General features: G+C 47.1%; 1 protein-coding gene across 2 annotated transcripts in view; it reads left to right on the forward strand.

Annotated features, from left to right (window-relative positions):
* RHBDL3 (rhomboid like 3) overlaps nt 1–16,930 on the forward strand; it is a 67,407-nt gene that overhangs the window by 23,549 nt on the left and 26,928 nt on the right. The window contains exons 3-4 of one of the 2 annotated variants that reach the window (XM_075719996.1): nt 1,214–1,297; nt 15,876–16,034. In XM_075719996.1, coding sequence (XP_075576111.1) covers nt 1,214–1,297; nt 15,876–16,034 — 243 coding nt within the window. The remainder of the gene's footprint in view (nt 1–1,213; nt 1,298–15,875; nt 16,035–16,930) is intronic. The other variant, XM_075719997.1, reaches the window with a different exon arrangement.

Consider the following 16,930-nt stretch of genomic DNA (forward strand, 5'->3'; position numbering starts at 1 on the left):
AGGGGTGGGCGGGGGGTGTTCAGTCCCTCTCCATTCAGTCCTTGTGGCGATGGGTGGGAAGAGTCTTGTTTGCATGACAGGATTTCAGGGGGCGATTGCTTTTTGTTTAGGTTTCTTCCATGGCTGCTGCATGGGCCCTGGAGGGCTACAACAAAAGTAGAGCATATATATGAGATTCATGGGGCTGAAGCGTGCTGAGATAACCAAGAGGCAAAGCCATCAGTGCAGGAGTGACTGAGCCAGAGCCCGCCCCTGCGTGCTCGCAGCCTGGAGATTGTCAGCAATTGCTCTGCGTGGGGTGTTTGTGCTATGTCCTGTCTTGGCTCTGGTGGGAGCTCTTCTTGGGTGTCTGAATCCTGTGGGCTGAGATCCTTAGGTGGATGAATCCTGTGGAAGTTTTCTGTCTGTGGAATGAAGGTTGTCGTGCAGGGGGACAGCTCCACGGACCTGCCACAGTGGCTATGCTTCCCTGAATATTTTTGAGACTTCCAGCCGGTGACTTTTATTTGCAGCGTCTTCCTCCTTCCTTGCCCATCAGCTCCACGCTTCTGAGAGCATCCTTGCATTTAAACAGTGCTTACTTCCTTATCATCCTCTGAGAAGCTGAGATGCTGTCCCTCAGTGCAGCTCTCCCCTCACCCCCCATCCTTAGCAAGCAGCTCAGTCTATATTTACCACTGGTGTGCACAAAGGTAAACATTGTCAGGGATTCATTGTAACTGTCCCAACTACCCTGAGTTCATTTGCATGAGAAGATTGGCCAGCCTGCGGTAGTGGCTTTGCCTTGGCTGTCTGTTACCGGACACTTAGATTTGGGGAGCGGAAAAGAACTAGAGCTCCCAGGCTGGGTGTGGGATGGGGATGGAGCGATGGTTTTGGCCCCTAACAGCATGGGTGCTACAGCAGCCCTTCCTGGAAGGAGGGGGACTTGTCAGCTCCCAGGCGCTGGCAGCACAAGTCTGCCTGATACAGTTGTAATAGCTGCCAGTTTTCCAGGGATGCAGATTCAGGGAAGCCCAAGCATGCCTGAGCTCCTGGCTGTCCCATCTGAGTAAATCCTTCTCCTGTATAGTGTGTGTATGTGTGTGTATTTATGTATTTATTTTTAGTAGGTGTTGACCCTGCTTGAATGCTTTAGGCGATGACCTGCCTTGTGTTGTCGCTTCCCTCAGGCACATGTAACCTCTCCTCCTTGTGTTTGCAGTTCTTCCAGAGAGCTAGCTGTTCCTGCAGGCAGGCACTAAAGGGAGAGGAAAGCAGCTGGGATGAAGCACAAGTCAGGAAGCAGGCCGGAATGGTATGATCTCTTGACCCAAAGCAATAGCTAGCACTGCTAGGGCTTGCTCGCGCTGCAGCAGCTGCACAACTCACACTTCTTTCACTGAATTGAGAATTATTCATATTCTCTTTCCCTTCCCCCCAGTGCCATATGTAACATGATCTCTGGCAGATGGAAAAGCAAGACGCTCTTCTATTTGCAGTAATGGTTCTTCATGGGCTCAACTGGCCTGTGAAGTTGCAGTGTTTCAGCTTGTCAGCTTTGGCAGAGCAGCCTTTCTGGAGACCCTTACAGACCCTCTGCCACTGCTGTGTGTGTGCGTGTGCCCGTGTGAACGAACATTGATCTCTTCATCTCCCTCCTGCTTCCAGGAGAGACTCTCACTCTTGGACATCTTTTCTTGTTGCTTGTGGATATCATCAAGCTTAGCGTACTTCCTGGGGGTGCTTTGACCTTTACTCTGCCTTCACCCCTCCTTAAAAATCCCCCTTCTAGTATTTGGCAATCTCCAGTTGTTACTAGTCGGTTATTAGGGGGCAATGTAGGAATGCTTCATGGAGGTGGCTGAAGCACAGGCAGCTCATCTCAACTACAGTAGTCTTTTAAGCCTCTTGCATCCTTGGGTGAATTACTTCACCTCTCTGCCCTGAGTTCCCAATTCATAAAGTGGAACTCTGTATCCTGAGCCGCCGGCAGTGTTACCACTGTGAATCATAAAGAGCACAAATTATCATTTCAAAATGCACTATGTGCTAGAAGACCTGATTGCTAACGGCCAGATCCTAAGTCTGCGTCCTATATTTTTGGACCCTCTCTGAGAGAGATTGATGATCCAGCCCAGATTTCTCAGGAATTCCTTTGCTGTTTCACTCGGGGGGGGAATCCTCATGTCTTTTCTCAGATGAATTGCTGCCTGTGCTCTGACTCCAGGATGCTCACATTTTTTGCCTGAAATTAACTGCATTGATGTTGTTATGTTTGCTTGGTGCAAGAAACATCAAAAAAAGAAGGGGCAGAACCAGAGCCTCAAGTTGAGGCACAGATGGGCCCCTCATGGTTCCTCTAGCAACACTTTAAAAGCCAATTTGTATGTTTGACTTCCCTGATGTGTTGAAAAGGCAAAGTAGGGTCAAGTCTTAGATTTAAATTTGTTTTCCTTCCCATTGTGTTTGGTTTTGAGGGGTGTGTCCCGCCTTCTACTGGGTTTCTATGACCTCTCATTTTAGCTTGTGTGACAGTGGAGTCTATTTGTGAGCAAGCGAAACATGAGCTCCAGACACTGAATTAGCTTTTTAAATTGTTGCTCCTGACAAATATGAAAGATTTTCTGAGCGTGAAGTAAAGGGCTATGATTTAAGGCCTTATGCTGGCCCTTTTAGAGTGAGTCACTGTATCTTTTGCTTTGCAGTTGGGAAAATTAGGTTTGGCACAGGATCCTGTAATGGGTGACTGATAGACCTAGGAGGATAATGGATACCTTGGCCTATCTAAACCTGCACACCCAAAAGTGATGGGAGTGTATCCAGTTTTCAACTCTGCCAGTGAAATTCAAGTAATAAGATGTGTCCTTTCTAAATGCTTTATTTTCCCCAGCTGTGAAAAGGGTGGAGGTGGGTGAATAATGATATGTAGAGTTTGTAATGTAATGTATGTTTGTAATTCCCCAAATGATTGGGAAAAATGCTTTTTCTTTCCCTTTAAGCAAAATATTTAATTTGACTGGAGCCAAGCCATCTGGGCGCTCTTAACATAAACATAAATGCAATTTTCTAATGAAACATTTTAAAAATGAAAATTGTAATGTCCAGTGTTTTGGCCTTGTAGAATCTGAGGGAACTTCTCCTAAACAATAAGTATTCAAAGCCTAGGCAAATTGACAGGAAATCTTGGCATGACTGAAATCTCCAAGTTTTTACTTGGAAAAATTTTGTTTTGAAAAAGTTACCCTGGCTTTAGAAATGGGAGTGCCCTGCAAATAACACTGGTGATAAACAATGTTTCTGTGTCACACATATAAACTGCATCTTGCCCCACCTTTAGAGCAGTGTTACACTTGCATCTCTTGGGCTGCTTCTTGTAATTATCTTGGTGCTTTATCCCATCGGCTGTTTCCATGTCACTGGCTCAGTTTTGCTACAGCTCCCTGTGATGGGGCCCTCTGTCCTTTGGTGGCTGCTGTTGGAGTTGCTTTGGGTTCATGAGAATTTGTTGACTGGGAGCAGAGAAGGTGCCTGGTGTTGGAGGGATTATACAGAGACAGACAATGGTAACACCGTCTGCTCCAGGCAGCTTTTCTGCTCCTGGATTAAAGTTCGTGCTGGGTTACTTCTCTCTCTCTCTAAGGCCTTGTCAAGTCCATGTGGGAAGCTATTCTGCCTGCACTGTTTCACTTTGTGCCGCTCAGTGCTCTCTCTGCCTCATTTCTCCTCCCTTTTTCCCCCTTCTATTCAAGTGGCATCTTTCAGTCTTCCCCATTCAGGTCTGTCTTTGCTCTCTGCCCTGTGTAAAACTTCCATGCCCTCCCTACCATTCATCACCTCTTGCTCATTCACCTCCCTGCTTGCCTTTCTCCATTCATCTGGGCTTCCTCTCAGCCAGGCTGGGCTGCCCTCTCCTCCTGCCCCTTCCGCAGTCCTCCTTTTGTGTCTTTGCACTCCCTTCTCTGTGACCGTCCGAAACACAGCAGTCTGCAGCGTGCTCCGTGAGGATGCTCTGCTAGAAGTTGGCCCCACTTGAAGGGCTAATTAATGGGACTGTTTTGGGTGGATTTGTCTCTCTAGTTACCCTGCAGGTGAGAAGATTTTTTCCCCTCACTCTCTTCCCGCTTCCCAGAGATGCAGCATGATGCATGAATACAAAGAGTGTTGCCGTTTCCTAACCTTCCTTTCCAGTCTGGTCTTTCTGTCTCTCCCTCCTGGCTTGTTTCCCCTTTGTTTACAGTGGCTGCAGCTCTTGGGTGACTCTTTTGGGGGTCTCTTTGATTTCCTCATTCCTGACGAGTGTAACATGCATTCTCTTAATTATGCTGGCTCTCTAATTATGGTTGTTGCCTTTGCCTTCTCTGCTTCCTTCTTCTAATCATCTGCATTTCGGTCATATCAGTTTTGGAAAGCCATCTCTGCCCTTGAATGTGTGATTTAGGGGTCGCCCAGGAAATAGAGCTTGTGAATTGTAGTAACTAGCACTTGTTGTATCTAAGTGTCAATGTGGCCACGACCCTGTGCTTGTGATGCAGACGTGGCAAATATGGACCACAGGCCTCTGCCAAAGGCTGCTGTGCCCCTGGCCCCTTACAGCTCACACCCATGCTGGCGGCATGCAGGCATCACCCCATGCTATTGAAGGAGCAGGTCTCTTTGCGGCAGCATGGCAGGAAAACTAAGTGGGAGGTCTGCTTGCCTGTGGGTGCCCATGGGGGCTTCAGTTTTGAATGGTTAAACTGCATTCAAGCCAGTCTGTTCAAGTAAAAGGGGAATATTAGAGCTTGGGAAGAGTGCACAGGCTTGTCAGAGGAAGCAGGTGCTCTTTAAAGCATGTGTGAGCCCTATACACATGAAAAATCTGATTAGTTCAGTAAAGGAGGCAGAAACGAGGTGGAGGCAGGCAAGCAGAGGGGCTCTGTGAGTGAGAGCGGGTTTGACTGACAGGATGAGTGCTCTGTTGTGTGGGAGGCTGTGAAGGGAGTATCCGCTGCTGTCTCCCGAGGCAGCGAGGAGCCCTGATACTGCTCGGGCAGGGCCAGGCTCTGTGAGGACTTGTCAATGCTGTGAGAAGGAGCCTTTCCTCTGATAACTGTCTAAAAGAGGGATTTCAACCCATGCTGTGGGATGGTTTATCGTCAGCTGGTGAGTGTGTAAAAGGGATCCCCTACTCACTGTGTTTGGGCCCCACAGGCACGTTGCACCTTGCAGGGCACAGCTAGCCCCAGGCTAGCCCTGCATTTCGTCACCTGCAGGGAGAGCTGCTCCGCTCCAGCCGCGAGGCTTGGGCTGGGAACCTGCACGGACAGCACTTCTTCCTGTGAAGTTAGTTGCATTCCTGTTGTGGAGTCTTTATTAACTCATGATTTGCTTTAAAATTTCTTACAAATTTTGTGTCTATTTGAAAACTGTGGCAAAGAGAACTCTAAAAACACTGTGCCTTGCCTTGCGTTTGTGTCTCGTATCCAGTAAAGGCCTATAAGAAGCCAAAAATGCAGCTTGATTCTTCTGATTTGTGGTTGTGCAGCTTTGGCACTTGGACAAATCTCTTCTACTCTTAAACCAAAGTATATTTGACATAGCAGATGCTGGAAAAATGCAAACACTGCAGACCTTTCCTTTGCAGTCCTCCATGCAGGGAACCTGCAGTCTGGGTGTCATCCAGGACTGATTTGGATATATCTCCTAAGGAAACAACGTGAACCACCACAGCTTCCAACAGTCTGGCTCCTTACTGCAGTTGTAACCCCTGTGATCACCCTGAAAAGACACAAGCCAGGATTGCTTGCTCTCAAGTGTTTAAATGATAGAGGTTAGAGTAACAATTAATACTCCCAGCTCCGGGCTCCCTTTGGAACCAGCCTGTCTGGAGTACTTTTGAGAAGGTTATGTTGTTGCAGTGTAACACCAGATGCCTACAAGGCATTGCAGGGAATCATGCGATACCTCTGTCTCCACACAGCTGACATTATTTTCTGCTCCAGTTTAGCTTGGAAAGCAGATGAGTTTCTTTGGTAGCTTCTAGTCCCCATGACTGAGCAAAGCCAGATGTAAAATCAGTATGAGTTCAATATGTTTCCCAGTCTCTTTAGTAGTTTTGCTCTGTGGTGGTTGTTCGAACCAGAAGCGTGGTTTGAATTCTGGTATAGGTGGGTCATTCTGTTTATACGTGTGTTATGGCAGTTGTTAGTTGGGGCTTTAAATGCATCTGCTTGGCTTAAGTTTTTCTGAGCCCTAATAACTTGCAGTCAGGTCAGAAGGGAACGGTTGGGATTGTCTAGTCTCTCATAATGAAGGCCAGAAGATTTTGAGTGGTCTTCTGCTTGACCTCGGCCATACCTCACCTCCTAGCAAAACTTGCAATTCAATTGTAAAACTTCTGGTGAAGTGAGTGAGATGTTTCACTTGTTAATAGTAAAAATAATCAACTTATTCTAATCTGAAGCTGCCCAGCTTTGACCTCCAGCTCCTAGATGTGATTATATCTTTGTCATAGTGGAGAACCCTCTACTGCCAAATTTCTGTTCCCTTTGTGATTATTCTGGACAGTGATCAAGTAATTGCTTAACCTTCCCTTTCATAAGCTAATGAATTGAGCCTGTCAGTGGAGCCAGTCAGACTATACCAATAACAAAGTGCCAAATGCAGAGATAATGTCACCTCATTTACAAACCTGCTGGTCATGTTTCCTTTTTTGAAGGCAGTGTTACCTTGAGAGCACTCGGTGTAACAAACAAGGCTTTTTTATTTTTTCCCCAGAGTGGCTGCTTCTGAAGATGGCATTCCCCATCCTGTAAGCTGGCTGGCATTCTTGGCTCCTGGCCATATGGCTTTCCATTTGTTTTTACTGTAATATGTATTGTTTGCAAGCACCCAGCTTTACCAAAAGACCCAGCTCATGCTTAGTAACTTGCTGCTTTAGCTCATCTGTGAGCATGATGCTGACTTATGCTTTCTCTTAGGTCACTAATGATAATTCTGTAGGAGCAAGAATGAATTCTCATGGGACCCCATTAGTGGCATCTCCATGTGGTAGTGGCTCTCTAGCTTAGTTTTATTTTTGAGACCTGTCAAATAGCCAGACTTTAGCATGTTGAATGTGTGACAGCCTGAGTTTGTGTCACAGTAAGTCCTCAAACACAGGGTTCTCTGGTGATGTCAGATGCCCTGCAGAAATCAGTTATATCAGTAATTTTGTCTTATGATCTGCACCAAGTTTGTATTCTCATCAGATAATATCAGCTGAACATAATCTGTTTTCTGTAGCCTGTTCTGACTGATGTTAGACCAGTCCTCCTTCAATTATGTATTACTAAATATCAGTCATCTGTTCATTTGCTGTGGGTTGCTATTAGGCTGACAGACCTGCTTTGTCCCATTAATTTCTTGTCATGGCCCTGCAGTTTTGGGAACGGTGCGGGTGCCTGTCACCATGTTTGGACAGGAGTTTTGGAGCCATGGTTGGAAGGGCTGCATTGCTGATTCAAAGCTGGAAGAAAGGTAAAAAGCAGATCTTGATGCTCCTGCAGTGTTTCCAGGCTTGCAGAAAATCAGTGTTAGTACTGGCTTTTTAAAATCTTTTGTATGCAAGTTACCTTGACCTGCTGATTCAAAACTATCTAACCTGAGCAGCTGCTGTGTAACATTCTCCAGAGTTACTGCTGGGACAGAAGGTGTATCATCATCGTATGATAGAGATAATTCACTGGGCTTTTGTCCAAATACAGAACAGAAACATTTAAACTACTAATGACTCTTTTGCCTTGCTTTCACCTATGCTACTTTTTCCAGATAATATCAAACCAAAACCCCATTTTGAATAAGACGACTCATCTGCCTCATCTGTACCAGCAGACACTGCTGAGACAGGAGACTGTCAATAGCAGTGAATTTTACAGAAATGCTTGTGTATGTTTAATTAGCCTGGAGGTAAGCAGGGATCTGACTGCAGAAACTTGGCCTGAAATACAGCCCCAGCTGAACAGTTATTCTGACTGTTGTGTGTTGGTTGTGGGTTTTTTTTTTTGTTTTGGTTTGTTTTTTTTTCCTTGTAGCAGTAGTGATTAGAGCCTGTCTGTCTCCAGGCTGTGAGGCTGACTGTGCATGCTGTCCCTTCTATTGAGTTATGTAGTCCAAATAAATACAGCATCCCACCCAAAGTGTATTGCATTTCAGCTCTGAATGAAGTGGCTTATGCATTATGTCCCCTCACATTGTAGAAGCCCTGAGAGATGTAATTAATATTGATATAGGATTTTGAGATTCTCCAATAAGAGATGACTAAAAAGACATAAACAATAATTACGTGGTGGCAAATCAGAATATTGTGTGTCATGGTAGTATGGGTATTGCTGGTTTCAGCTTTTGATATTTAATGCCTTACACCATCCAGATGAAAAGTGTGTTTTATTTTAATTAGACTGCAGAACTCATTGCCTCAGGAGATTGGGGAGCCCTAAAAACTAGAGGAATTCAAAGGGGAGAGCAAGAGATTGGGCATTTGTACATATAATAATGTCCGGGCCAGTGTTGACAAGCAGACCTGGAAAGAGTGTTATGTTAACCCTCTTGCCTAAGGATTTAAGAAAAGGTTTTAACTGTTAGGGTGGGTTTGGTCATGGCAGTCACTAGGTGATCTCTTGTAGGCTTCACCTTGTCCACAATTCAGAACCGTGCAGGTGGTCAGCACCAGAGCTGAGCTGGTGATGTAAGATACACGACTTGCCAGTCTGGGCCATAACCTGCCCCGCCTGTTGCTGCAGCTGAGGACATCTGTCCAGCGAAATGTGCAAGGTGCCCAGTGCTGGATCAAGATTAAAAATTACATTTCCACCTAAAAAAAACCCCACCACTTTTTAGAGTGCCTCAGCTTCTTTCCATTAGTCTTAATGCACTTACATAAATAATAAAAGAGGAAGAAGCAGAGCTGGAGGAGGCTCAGTCTATAAACACATCTCTTTGCATTAAGCCTTGTGGCATAATGGAGGGCATCTCCTGCCATCCATGCTGTCTCATTAATCATGTAATTATCCTCCTCACTTTCAGTGCTGCATCTCCTTCCTTGTCAGTGCTGCTGATAACGGAGCTTCTATTTACCCTGGCTTCTTTCTGGGGAGCGGCTTTGGTTTCAAAGCCAGCACAGTGGCATATTTTGAATAATTTATTTCTGGGTGGCTTGAACACTGTGTATAATTCCCCAGCTGAGACTGGAGGCTGATTCCTGTGAGTGTTCTGCCAGGAGGCTGATCTGGAGAGAGGCAGTGGGATTGCTCAGAGTGGTGGGTTGTCGAGACAGCAGAGGACTGAAACCTAGCTCAACAGGTCCTGTGAGTGTGTTTCATTCTATCTTCTCTTGGTGTCTTAGCAAAGACTTGCAGCAAGAAACCCACAGGCAGAGGAAGGGTAGGGGAGTGAGTTGCATTAAAAATGTGTGCGGAGACAGAAACATGGACTTGGGTACCTGGCTGAGCATGATAGGCTACCCCAGCAAGGTGTGGGTCAGAAATTCCTGGAGTCTCCAAATGCAGGATTTGCTTGGCCTGTGGTGGCTTGGACCAGATTCTGAACCTCTGTGGAGTCAAGGAGTTCAGCGTGGTGTCCAGCTGTCATTGGCTTTGGAAAGTCTGATATGTTACTATATGTGAAACCTTGGCAGAAGGCCAGATCTGTCATATTCTCCCTGTGCTGCTTGGCCTTGTGGCTTGCTAATTGCCCTTTGCCATTGCAGCTATCATCCAGTCACGCTCTGTAAGCGTTCCACAGCCCTCGCTGTGCTGGATCATGCAGGCGCAGGTATGTTGCTTGTGCCTTGTAGATGGGGAAGTCAAGGCACTACAAGAGGCACCTGGGCACACTCCAGAAATCTTGCCAATACCTGGTCCCAAAGTCCTCTCTCCTCTCTGCCTAACAACTGAGCAGTGGTACACTCCTGAATCTTTTTATTCTCCCATTCATGTTGAATCTGTGCTTCCAGTGTCTGTTTAGATGAAGTGCTTTTGCAGAAGGTAACAACAGATGGTAGTAATGTAGGTCCCTTCTTTGTCTTTGTGCCTAAGACAGTAGGAGAAATAAATTAGAGCAGAAATGCCTCTACAGATTGCTAGCTAGCTGATAGACCTGGTCCTTCAGGCTACTCTGCTCTTCAAGGAAAAGGGAATCTTATACCAGCTCCCTCCATCTCCACTTTGCCATGTGCTGCATGCAGAGAGACACTTACCCAAATCCAGGTGACGGGCCATCTGCTCTGCCAGCGCCTCCCCGCCTAGGTGAATGCTGAGCTGGGTACTTCTGTGCTCTCTCACTGCAGCTTTCCAGGGAGCCGGTCGGTCTGGGGACCCTGCTCGGTGAGTTAGTGAGGGTTTATCCTCCGTGCTTAAATGCAATCTGGCTTTTGAGAACTGGGTGATGTTTGCAGTCCTCGGGTTCGCCTCAGGTCAAAGCAATCTAACATGCGCTAAAAGTACTGCTGGGCAGCCCTTAATCACTTTATATTGTCTGGGCAGTGGTGGGTAAATTCATTATTTACAGGGGAAGAGAGTGTGCGTCACTGGACCCAGCATTAATGTTTTACCGCACATGTACAGGCAACTCGGATTAGGTGACTTCTGCTGGTGAGAAGCTGGATTTCGAGGTGGGAGGGATATGCACTTACCTTTGGCCTTCCTCTCTTCTGGATCAGGGTTTCTCCTCTCACAGGCACCTCCCACTATTAGAAGAGAGAGCAGGATCATTAAGCTGCTCGGAAGATCATCATCACCACCAGGCAGTGATGAAACTCCTGTTAAAACAGCCCCTGCTTTTTGCCCTCTCATTTGGATTATAAGGCAGACTTTCATCTTCTGCCTTGTCATTCCTTTAATCTTCATCAAAGCAGCAAACGCTACATATACTGTTGCCACATTGTTGTGTGTTTTGTTTTGGTTTTTTTTTTTTGTTTTTAAAAGCAAACAAAAAAACCCTCTCACTAACTCACAGCATGACCCCAGAGACTTTGGAAAGGTAGCAAATGGGCTCTGGTAAAATGTGTGACACTCTTGAGGAGAGTTTCAATGCCTGTCTTAAATGCTTTTTCACAGCTTCAACTTGCAGTCTGTCGATTCCATGTATTGACTTGGAGGCTCTTGATTTAACTACAGCATGGCCCTTGGGGCTGGAGATGGTCTGGTTGTTTCCAAAGCTTGTTAGCATCCCTAGATTGCGGAGACTATGCCATCTAACAGCCCGAGTTCAAATCCAGTAAAGCTCAGAGTGGTTTCTGAAACCTTTGGAGTTGAACAGATTTTGCACATGATTGACTCCCCCTTTCCAGTAGGAAAGGGCCTACATGTGAACAAGAAGCAGGCCTACTATTGATAGCTCATTTCTGGTGGGAAATAAGGCAGTTGTCATTTCCATATAATAGGAAGGGAAGCTAAAGCTCAGGGCAATTTATTTCCAGAATCTGCCTCCTAGTCTGGAGCAGAGCTGGAGTCAGTGCCAGGAGGCCTGACCACCAGACCAGTCTCTCCCAGAAGTGAAGATACCACCAGCCCGTAGAATGATTCAGATTTGAAGGGACTCATCCAGCTCAAAGCCAACTTCCAAATAAGATGAAGTTGCTTTCAGCCTTGCCCATTGCGAAGTCAGCTTATGGCTTGGGTGATGCCAAGGTGCCTCAATGGGGAACCCATGGGTGGTAGCAAATTCTCTGTTCCTGCAACAGATCTGCAATCCTAAAGCCAGCCAAGGATCCTCATGTTGTGCCCACTTCAGCTGTTGACTCTCCAGCTGCTCTGATGCCCCAGGGAGCTGTTTGCCATGGGGGAGAGGAGCAGCTGGCCGCATGACGTGAAAAGTCTGCGTTTTCCCAAGATACTCATTGTCTGTCTGCAGCACCAGCCTCCACCCTACTTGCTCACTCAGCCGTGGCTGATGTGTCTTTAATTGAAGAGGAGGAACAATTTGAGATTTCATTTTCTTTTCTCAACTGTATTTCCTATTTCCATCAGAGTTTGCCAGGCCCCCTCCCCTCATTTTTGTCTTGTAGTTTTGCTGTGGGGCCCTCAATTTATGGTGTGTCTGCTCTAAAATAAGGAAGAAATAGGGAAAAATAGCTTGGTTTGGGCCAGGGAATTAAGATCCTGGGTCAGATGGCTGCTACGGTCATTACCATATTTACATTTTTGCTTAAGAGCCTGGTTGAGGATCAAGGGAGTTAAGGGTCATTGTCATTGAAATGCGGAGGAAACCTTGCATGAAATTGCCGTTAGTGTCCTATTGTTTGGGGGGACAAATGGCCTTGCTCATCCCTGCACTGGTTTTGTTGCGCTTGTCTGCCCAAGTAGAAGGGCAGAGGCAGAAGTAACTGTGCTGAAGGAAGCCACTGTGCTGACTTAGCTGCTGGGAGGCTTTGCCTGGGGAGCACTCCCTGTGGGGCTGGGGCCGGGGCTCGGCGCAGCCGTGCTGCTGCCTGCCAGTCATCGTCTGTCCTCTCGGTGAGACAAAGGTGCTCGGCTGGGCTTGTGGGACAACTGGCCCTTAACGAGATCATCATGGATAAATACATGAAGCGTCTAGCAAAGGTCAGTTGCCTCTTTTATAACTGATGGACCCAAGTGTTCTGAGTGTGCTGTCGCACGTTGGTTTTGCCATGTGTGGGGACACACGTTCTGCAGGACCAGCTCAACCCCTTGATTTTTGTGGCTAGCTGCTGTATCAGAAACAGGATTTGAGGCAGTTTGAAGTGTTGGGTGGATTTTGAGTGCTGTGGTGACAGATGAGATTTTTTTACATGCTGAAAAAAGTTGTTTAAACATAAATAAGAGAACTCCCTTACAGCTGGCGTTTACAGTAAAACATTCTGCTCCAGGTTGTGGAAGCAGTGGTCTGGTCCTGCTCTGAGGCAGGCCTTTTTAGTTCAGATGCCAGTTGTTCATTGTTCACCTCTTTTTCATGCTGTTCAGATCCACCATTTTAATTCAAACCTGTTTCTAATTAGTATCATTACCTTAGTGCCAAAAAGAAAATTATACATCATAACATGAAAGAGGAGAACAGGCTCCCTAGCACATTTACAGTACTGAAAATACTAGTTACCTTCTGTACTGCTTTGATTTTGTTGGGACAAGCAGCAAGACAGTAAGCTGAAGGAGGAATGCTGGTGCCTGTTGGTGTGAGAAAGAAGCGTCCTTGGAGCAGAGACTCATTCACAGCCACCAGACAGGCTTCAGCTGTCTGTCCCTTTGGAAAGCCAGCAGCCAGTAACAGGTACGGACAGTACTGTCTTGAGTGACAGGTTCATATCTGCTCTAGCGCTGGTGAGTCTGGAGTCATTAGTGTGTCCTTGTGGGCTGGGCCGAAGCTCTGAAGTGGTTGTGTAATCTCTGTTCTTGGTTACAAAATGTTTCTTTTTTGGAATACTTTAAAGCAGAACAGTCTGGGAAGAGTGGTTTGTGATCTGAGCAGCTCTTTTGTGCTTCGGGAGCCTGTGTGCTTCAGCTCTGTATCTCTTCTGGCCTTTGAAGGAATAGCCACATTCCCCACTGCTGTGACCGTTGGTCTTTCCTACAAAGTCAAGCAGTGAGCATGCAGCATGGGGGGAGAGTTCCACGCTCCAGTCACTTACCCTGGCCCTTAAAGTAGGGAGGCAATTTAAGCCTCAAGGACCAAATGGTTTTATCTTAGACAAGATAGGTTCTCGTATCTTAAATGTCAAAATATAGTTAAAGTGGTGCAGTTAAGTAAGATGTTGGTTAGGTCAAATGTTTTCAGGAAACAAGGATGAACACAGCAGTATCTACGGGAATGCAGGTGTTAGATCCGTTCACTGAATGACTCATCTCCCAGCTTCTGCAAATTCCCCTTGAGAAAGGTCATCTCCAGTATTACGCTAATAATACTTTATTTCCTGGGTATCTGTGGCTCTGGGATTGGGCACTGCACACTTAGGCTGGCTTGGGACTCCCAGCAAGAGGCAAAAAGCATCAGAGCTGAGCCTGAGTGGAGAAGCCCTGATTTTGGGGTTGGTTTTAGAATTGGATCTGTTAACTCAAAGCATCAGAGTGGGCTGACTGGAGTAGGGGAGCTAAACTTCTCCAGGGATTAATATTAAGCCCTTGTTTAATGGTAAACAGCTGATGAAATCCACCTTTGGCTCTGGGTGCCAGCTGTCAGGAAGGTACATCCAGGCCACCTCACAAGGACAGAACAAGCCTTGGCAGAGGGCGGGGGAGAGTGCCCGACTCTGTCCACAGGTCACTTGTTTTGTCTTGTTTTGTGTAATCCACTTGCCCCAGCAGCTTCCTCACAGAGGGGCTGCTGCTTTGACAAAATAGCAGACCAGCCCTGCTCCAGCAAGGGGCTGTGATCTCAGATTAGACAGCTCCTCCTCAACAAAGCCGCCAGTGATAGCAGAGTCCCCAGGAGCTGCAGGACAAAGGTGCTCGGGCCAGAAGGAGACGGAGCCAGATCCTCGCACGTGGGCACTGCATCCTCTAAAGAAGCTGCCTGTGCCTGAGGCTGCTCTGTTTTATAGCCGCTCTGCTCGCTGCAGAGCAGTGCCAGCCCTGCCGCTGGCAGGCTGCATTCTCTGCCACATCCCCCTGCTCACCTCCCCCCTTGCCAAGGCAGCCTTTACTCCGCCGCATCAGAGCGAAGGCCCGGCGCCTGTTCAGCTTTTGTTCTCTGTTAGGAAAAACTGAAGATTGTCAGGACCTTTTTGGCTCTGCCAAGGCCTTTTATGTCCCAAATGTTTCCATGAAAAGACTCCCTCCTGATCATCCTGCCCCCTGACAGCCATTCAATCCAGCCAACAAGCTTGATATCATTATCTACAAAAGGAGGCCAGTGAGTACCAGGGTCCTCACAGCCAAGTTTGGGAAATCAAAGGCAAATCTCCCAGCAACAGAGAGCTGGCGGAGATCAGACTGCACCACAGCTAGTGCGGGCTGGTCTGGCAGCTTGCGTCCACTAGTTTTCAAAGCACGAAAGGAACGTGCTCGGCGTGGTGCCAGCACTGGCTTTGTCGGCGCTGAGGCTGCGCCCACCTGCGAGCTGGCAGCCCCTCACGGAGTTCCCTGGGGAGCTCAGCGTGGGTTAGAGGTTGCTGGAAGCAGTTGTAAGTTTGAACAGCCATGCAAAGCTGTCTCTTTTCGGTCAGTGGCATTTTTAGGAGATTAACCACTTAGTATGAGGGAAAACAGTGATGTTTTTGGTCAGAGTGGGATTTGCTCCAAATGTCACCTGGAACTTTCCTTCTAATGACTCTGGTTTATGTTCTGAAAATGGCATGTGGCTGTTTTGTCACTTTTAGTTTGCCATAATGTTCATCTGCTTTCCTCCCTGTCCAAAGACTTCCTTTCCAATCCGTCTTAAAATAGAGAGCTCTTCAGCAGTGAAAGCACTTACCATTTTGAAGGCATCTGTAGAGGTGATCTGGAAAGGTGACTGTCAGAAACACTGAGCACAGAAAGGGCTTGAGGAGGGATGGCACATTCCTGTGTTGCAACTGTGTTAGGAAATACAGGTGTAAAACTGTTTTCAGTACATTTTATCTCACAGACTGCATCTCTGGTTTGCTTGATAGTCCAGATAGAGAGGCATATAAAAAATAGCCAAGAGAAATGATGATGCAGAATGAAGGAAAGTAAAGGGACCTGACTTAACTGAAGCTTGGGTGGAGACAGGATGGTGGTGTGGATGATGATGCTGGGTTCACCCCTCTCTGCAGCAGGGTGCTCTGCACTCCCTGGGCAGTGAAAGGAAGGTGGAGATGGGGTGACTGCAGGGCAATGTGTCACCAAAGCCTAAAGCAGCTCCTGGGATCCCTGTGGGTCTGCAGCAGGTGATGAATGCATAGGAGGGCGGAGTTGTGTGTAACATGGAACGATTAATTCTGACACTTTTCCCTCCTGTCCCAGTTCGATCCTGACAACACTGGCTACATCAGCACTGAGAAGTTTCGCTCCCTTCTCCAGAGACACGGCTCAGAGCTGGACCCCCACAAGCTGGAGGTCCTGCTGGCCCTGGCAGACAGCAACTCCGAGGGCAGGATCTGCTACCAGGACTTCGTCAACCTGGTGAGTGCTCTGGCTGGCAGGGCCTGTCAGTCCTTGGCTCTGCTTAAAACATTGTCTGTTGAGGGACAGTCTCTCTCCCTGCCTCCCTCTATCAATGCCAGCGTTTGCTGTGTCCCTGCGTCACATTCTGCATGGGCTTGCTGAAGCATTCAGTGGTGACTGAACTCTCAAGCCAAGAGTCAGGTTGCTGCTGTTTTTTTTCCAGGGAAACAAGTTTGCATGGGAAGAAACAGTGGGAACTGTTGTAAGAGGAGCATGAAGCAATGGCTGCTGCTAGTTTAGAGGCTTTTGCTCTCAGTAGCAGTTGGTAGCTGTCATAAAGAGCTATTTGTTTGCAAGCAGAGGTCTGTCAGTCTGGATGTCTCCTGTTTTATCTAGAGATTTCACCACTTCCACACAAAAAAATATTGACAAAGTTGTGTTGACTTGCTGGGTGGAGTCCTGTTGCACTGCTGTAGGCATCAACAGCAACAGGGATAAAGTGTTTCTAGGTCATGTTCATTTTATCCCAGGTGAGATGTCTCAGACTGCATGAGTCATGATCTGGATGCCTCTCTGTCTCACTGATGAGTCAATTAGTGAAGGGATCTCTCTGTTTCTTGTCAAGGCAGTTTGGCAAGTCAACACGGATGTAGACATGTGTTGTTGGATGCCCAGGATGGCCTAGAGTTGTTGTCCGCAAGATAGGTATCTTGAACAGTGGCCATTCCAGGGGCTTTGCCCTGTTCTTGCTCTGTTATTCCCCACCTGAGTCCCAGCAGATTTAGTGCAGCAGTAAAAGAAACCTGGGTGACAAAGTCAATGAGCAATGAAGGTTAGTGACATCTCTAAGGTTTCGCTGGAAAGCTGGATGTGTTCTTGATGCAGAGTATAATAATTTGCATTTCTGTGTGTTC

Source organism: Pelecanus crispus, chromosome 12, assembly GCF_030463565.1.
Source record: "Pelecanus crispus isolate bPelCri1 chromosome 12, bPelCri1.pri, whole genome shotgun sequence".
Lineage (NCBI taxonomy): Eukaryota > Metazoa > Chordata > Aves > Pelecaniformes > Pelecanidae > Pelecanus > Pelecanus crispus.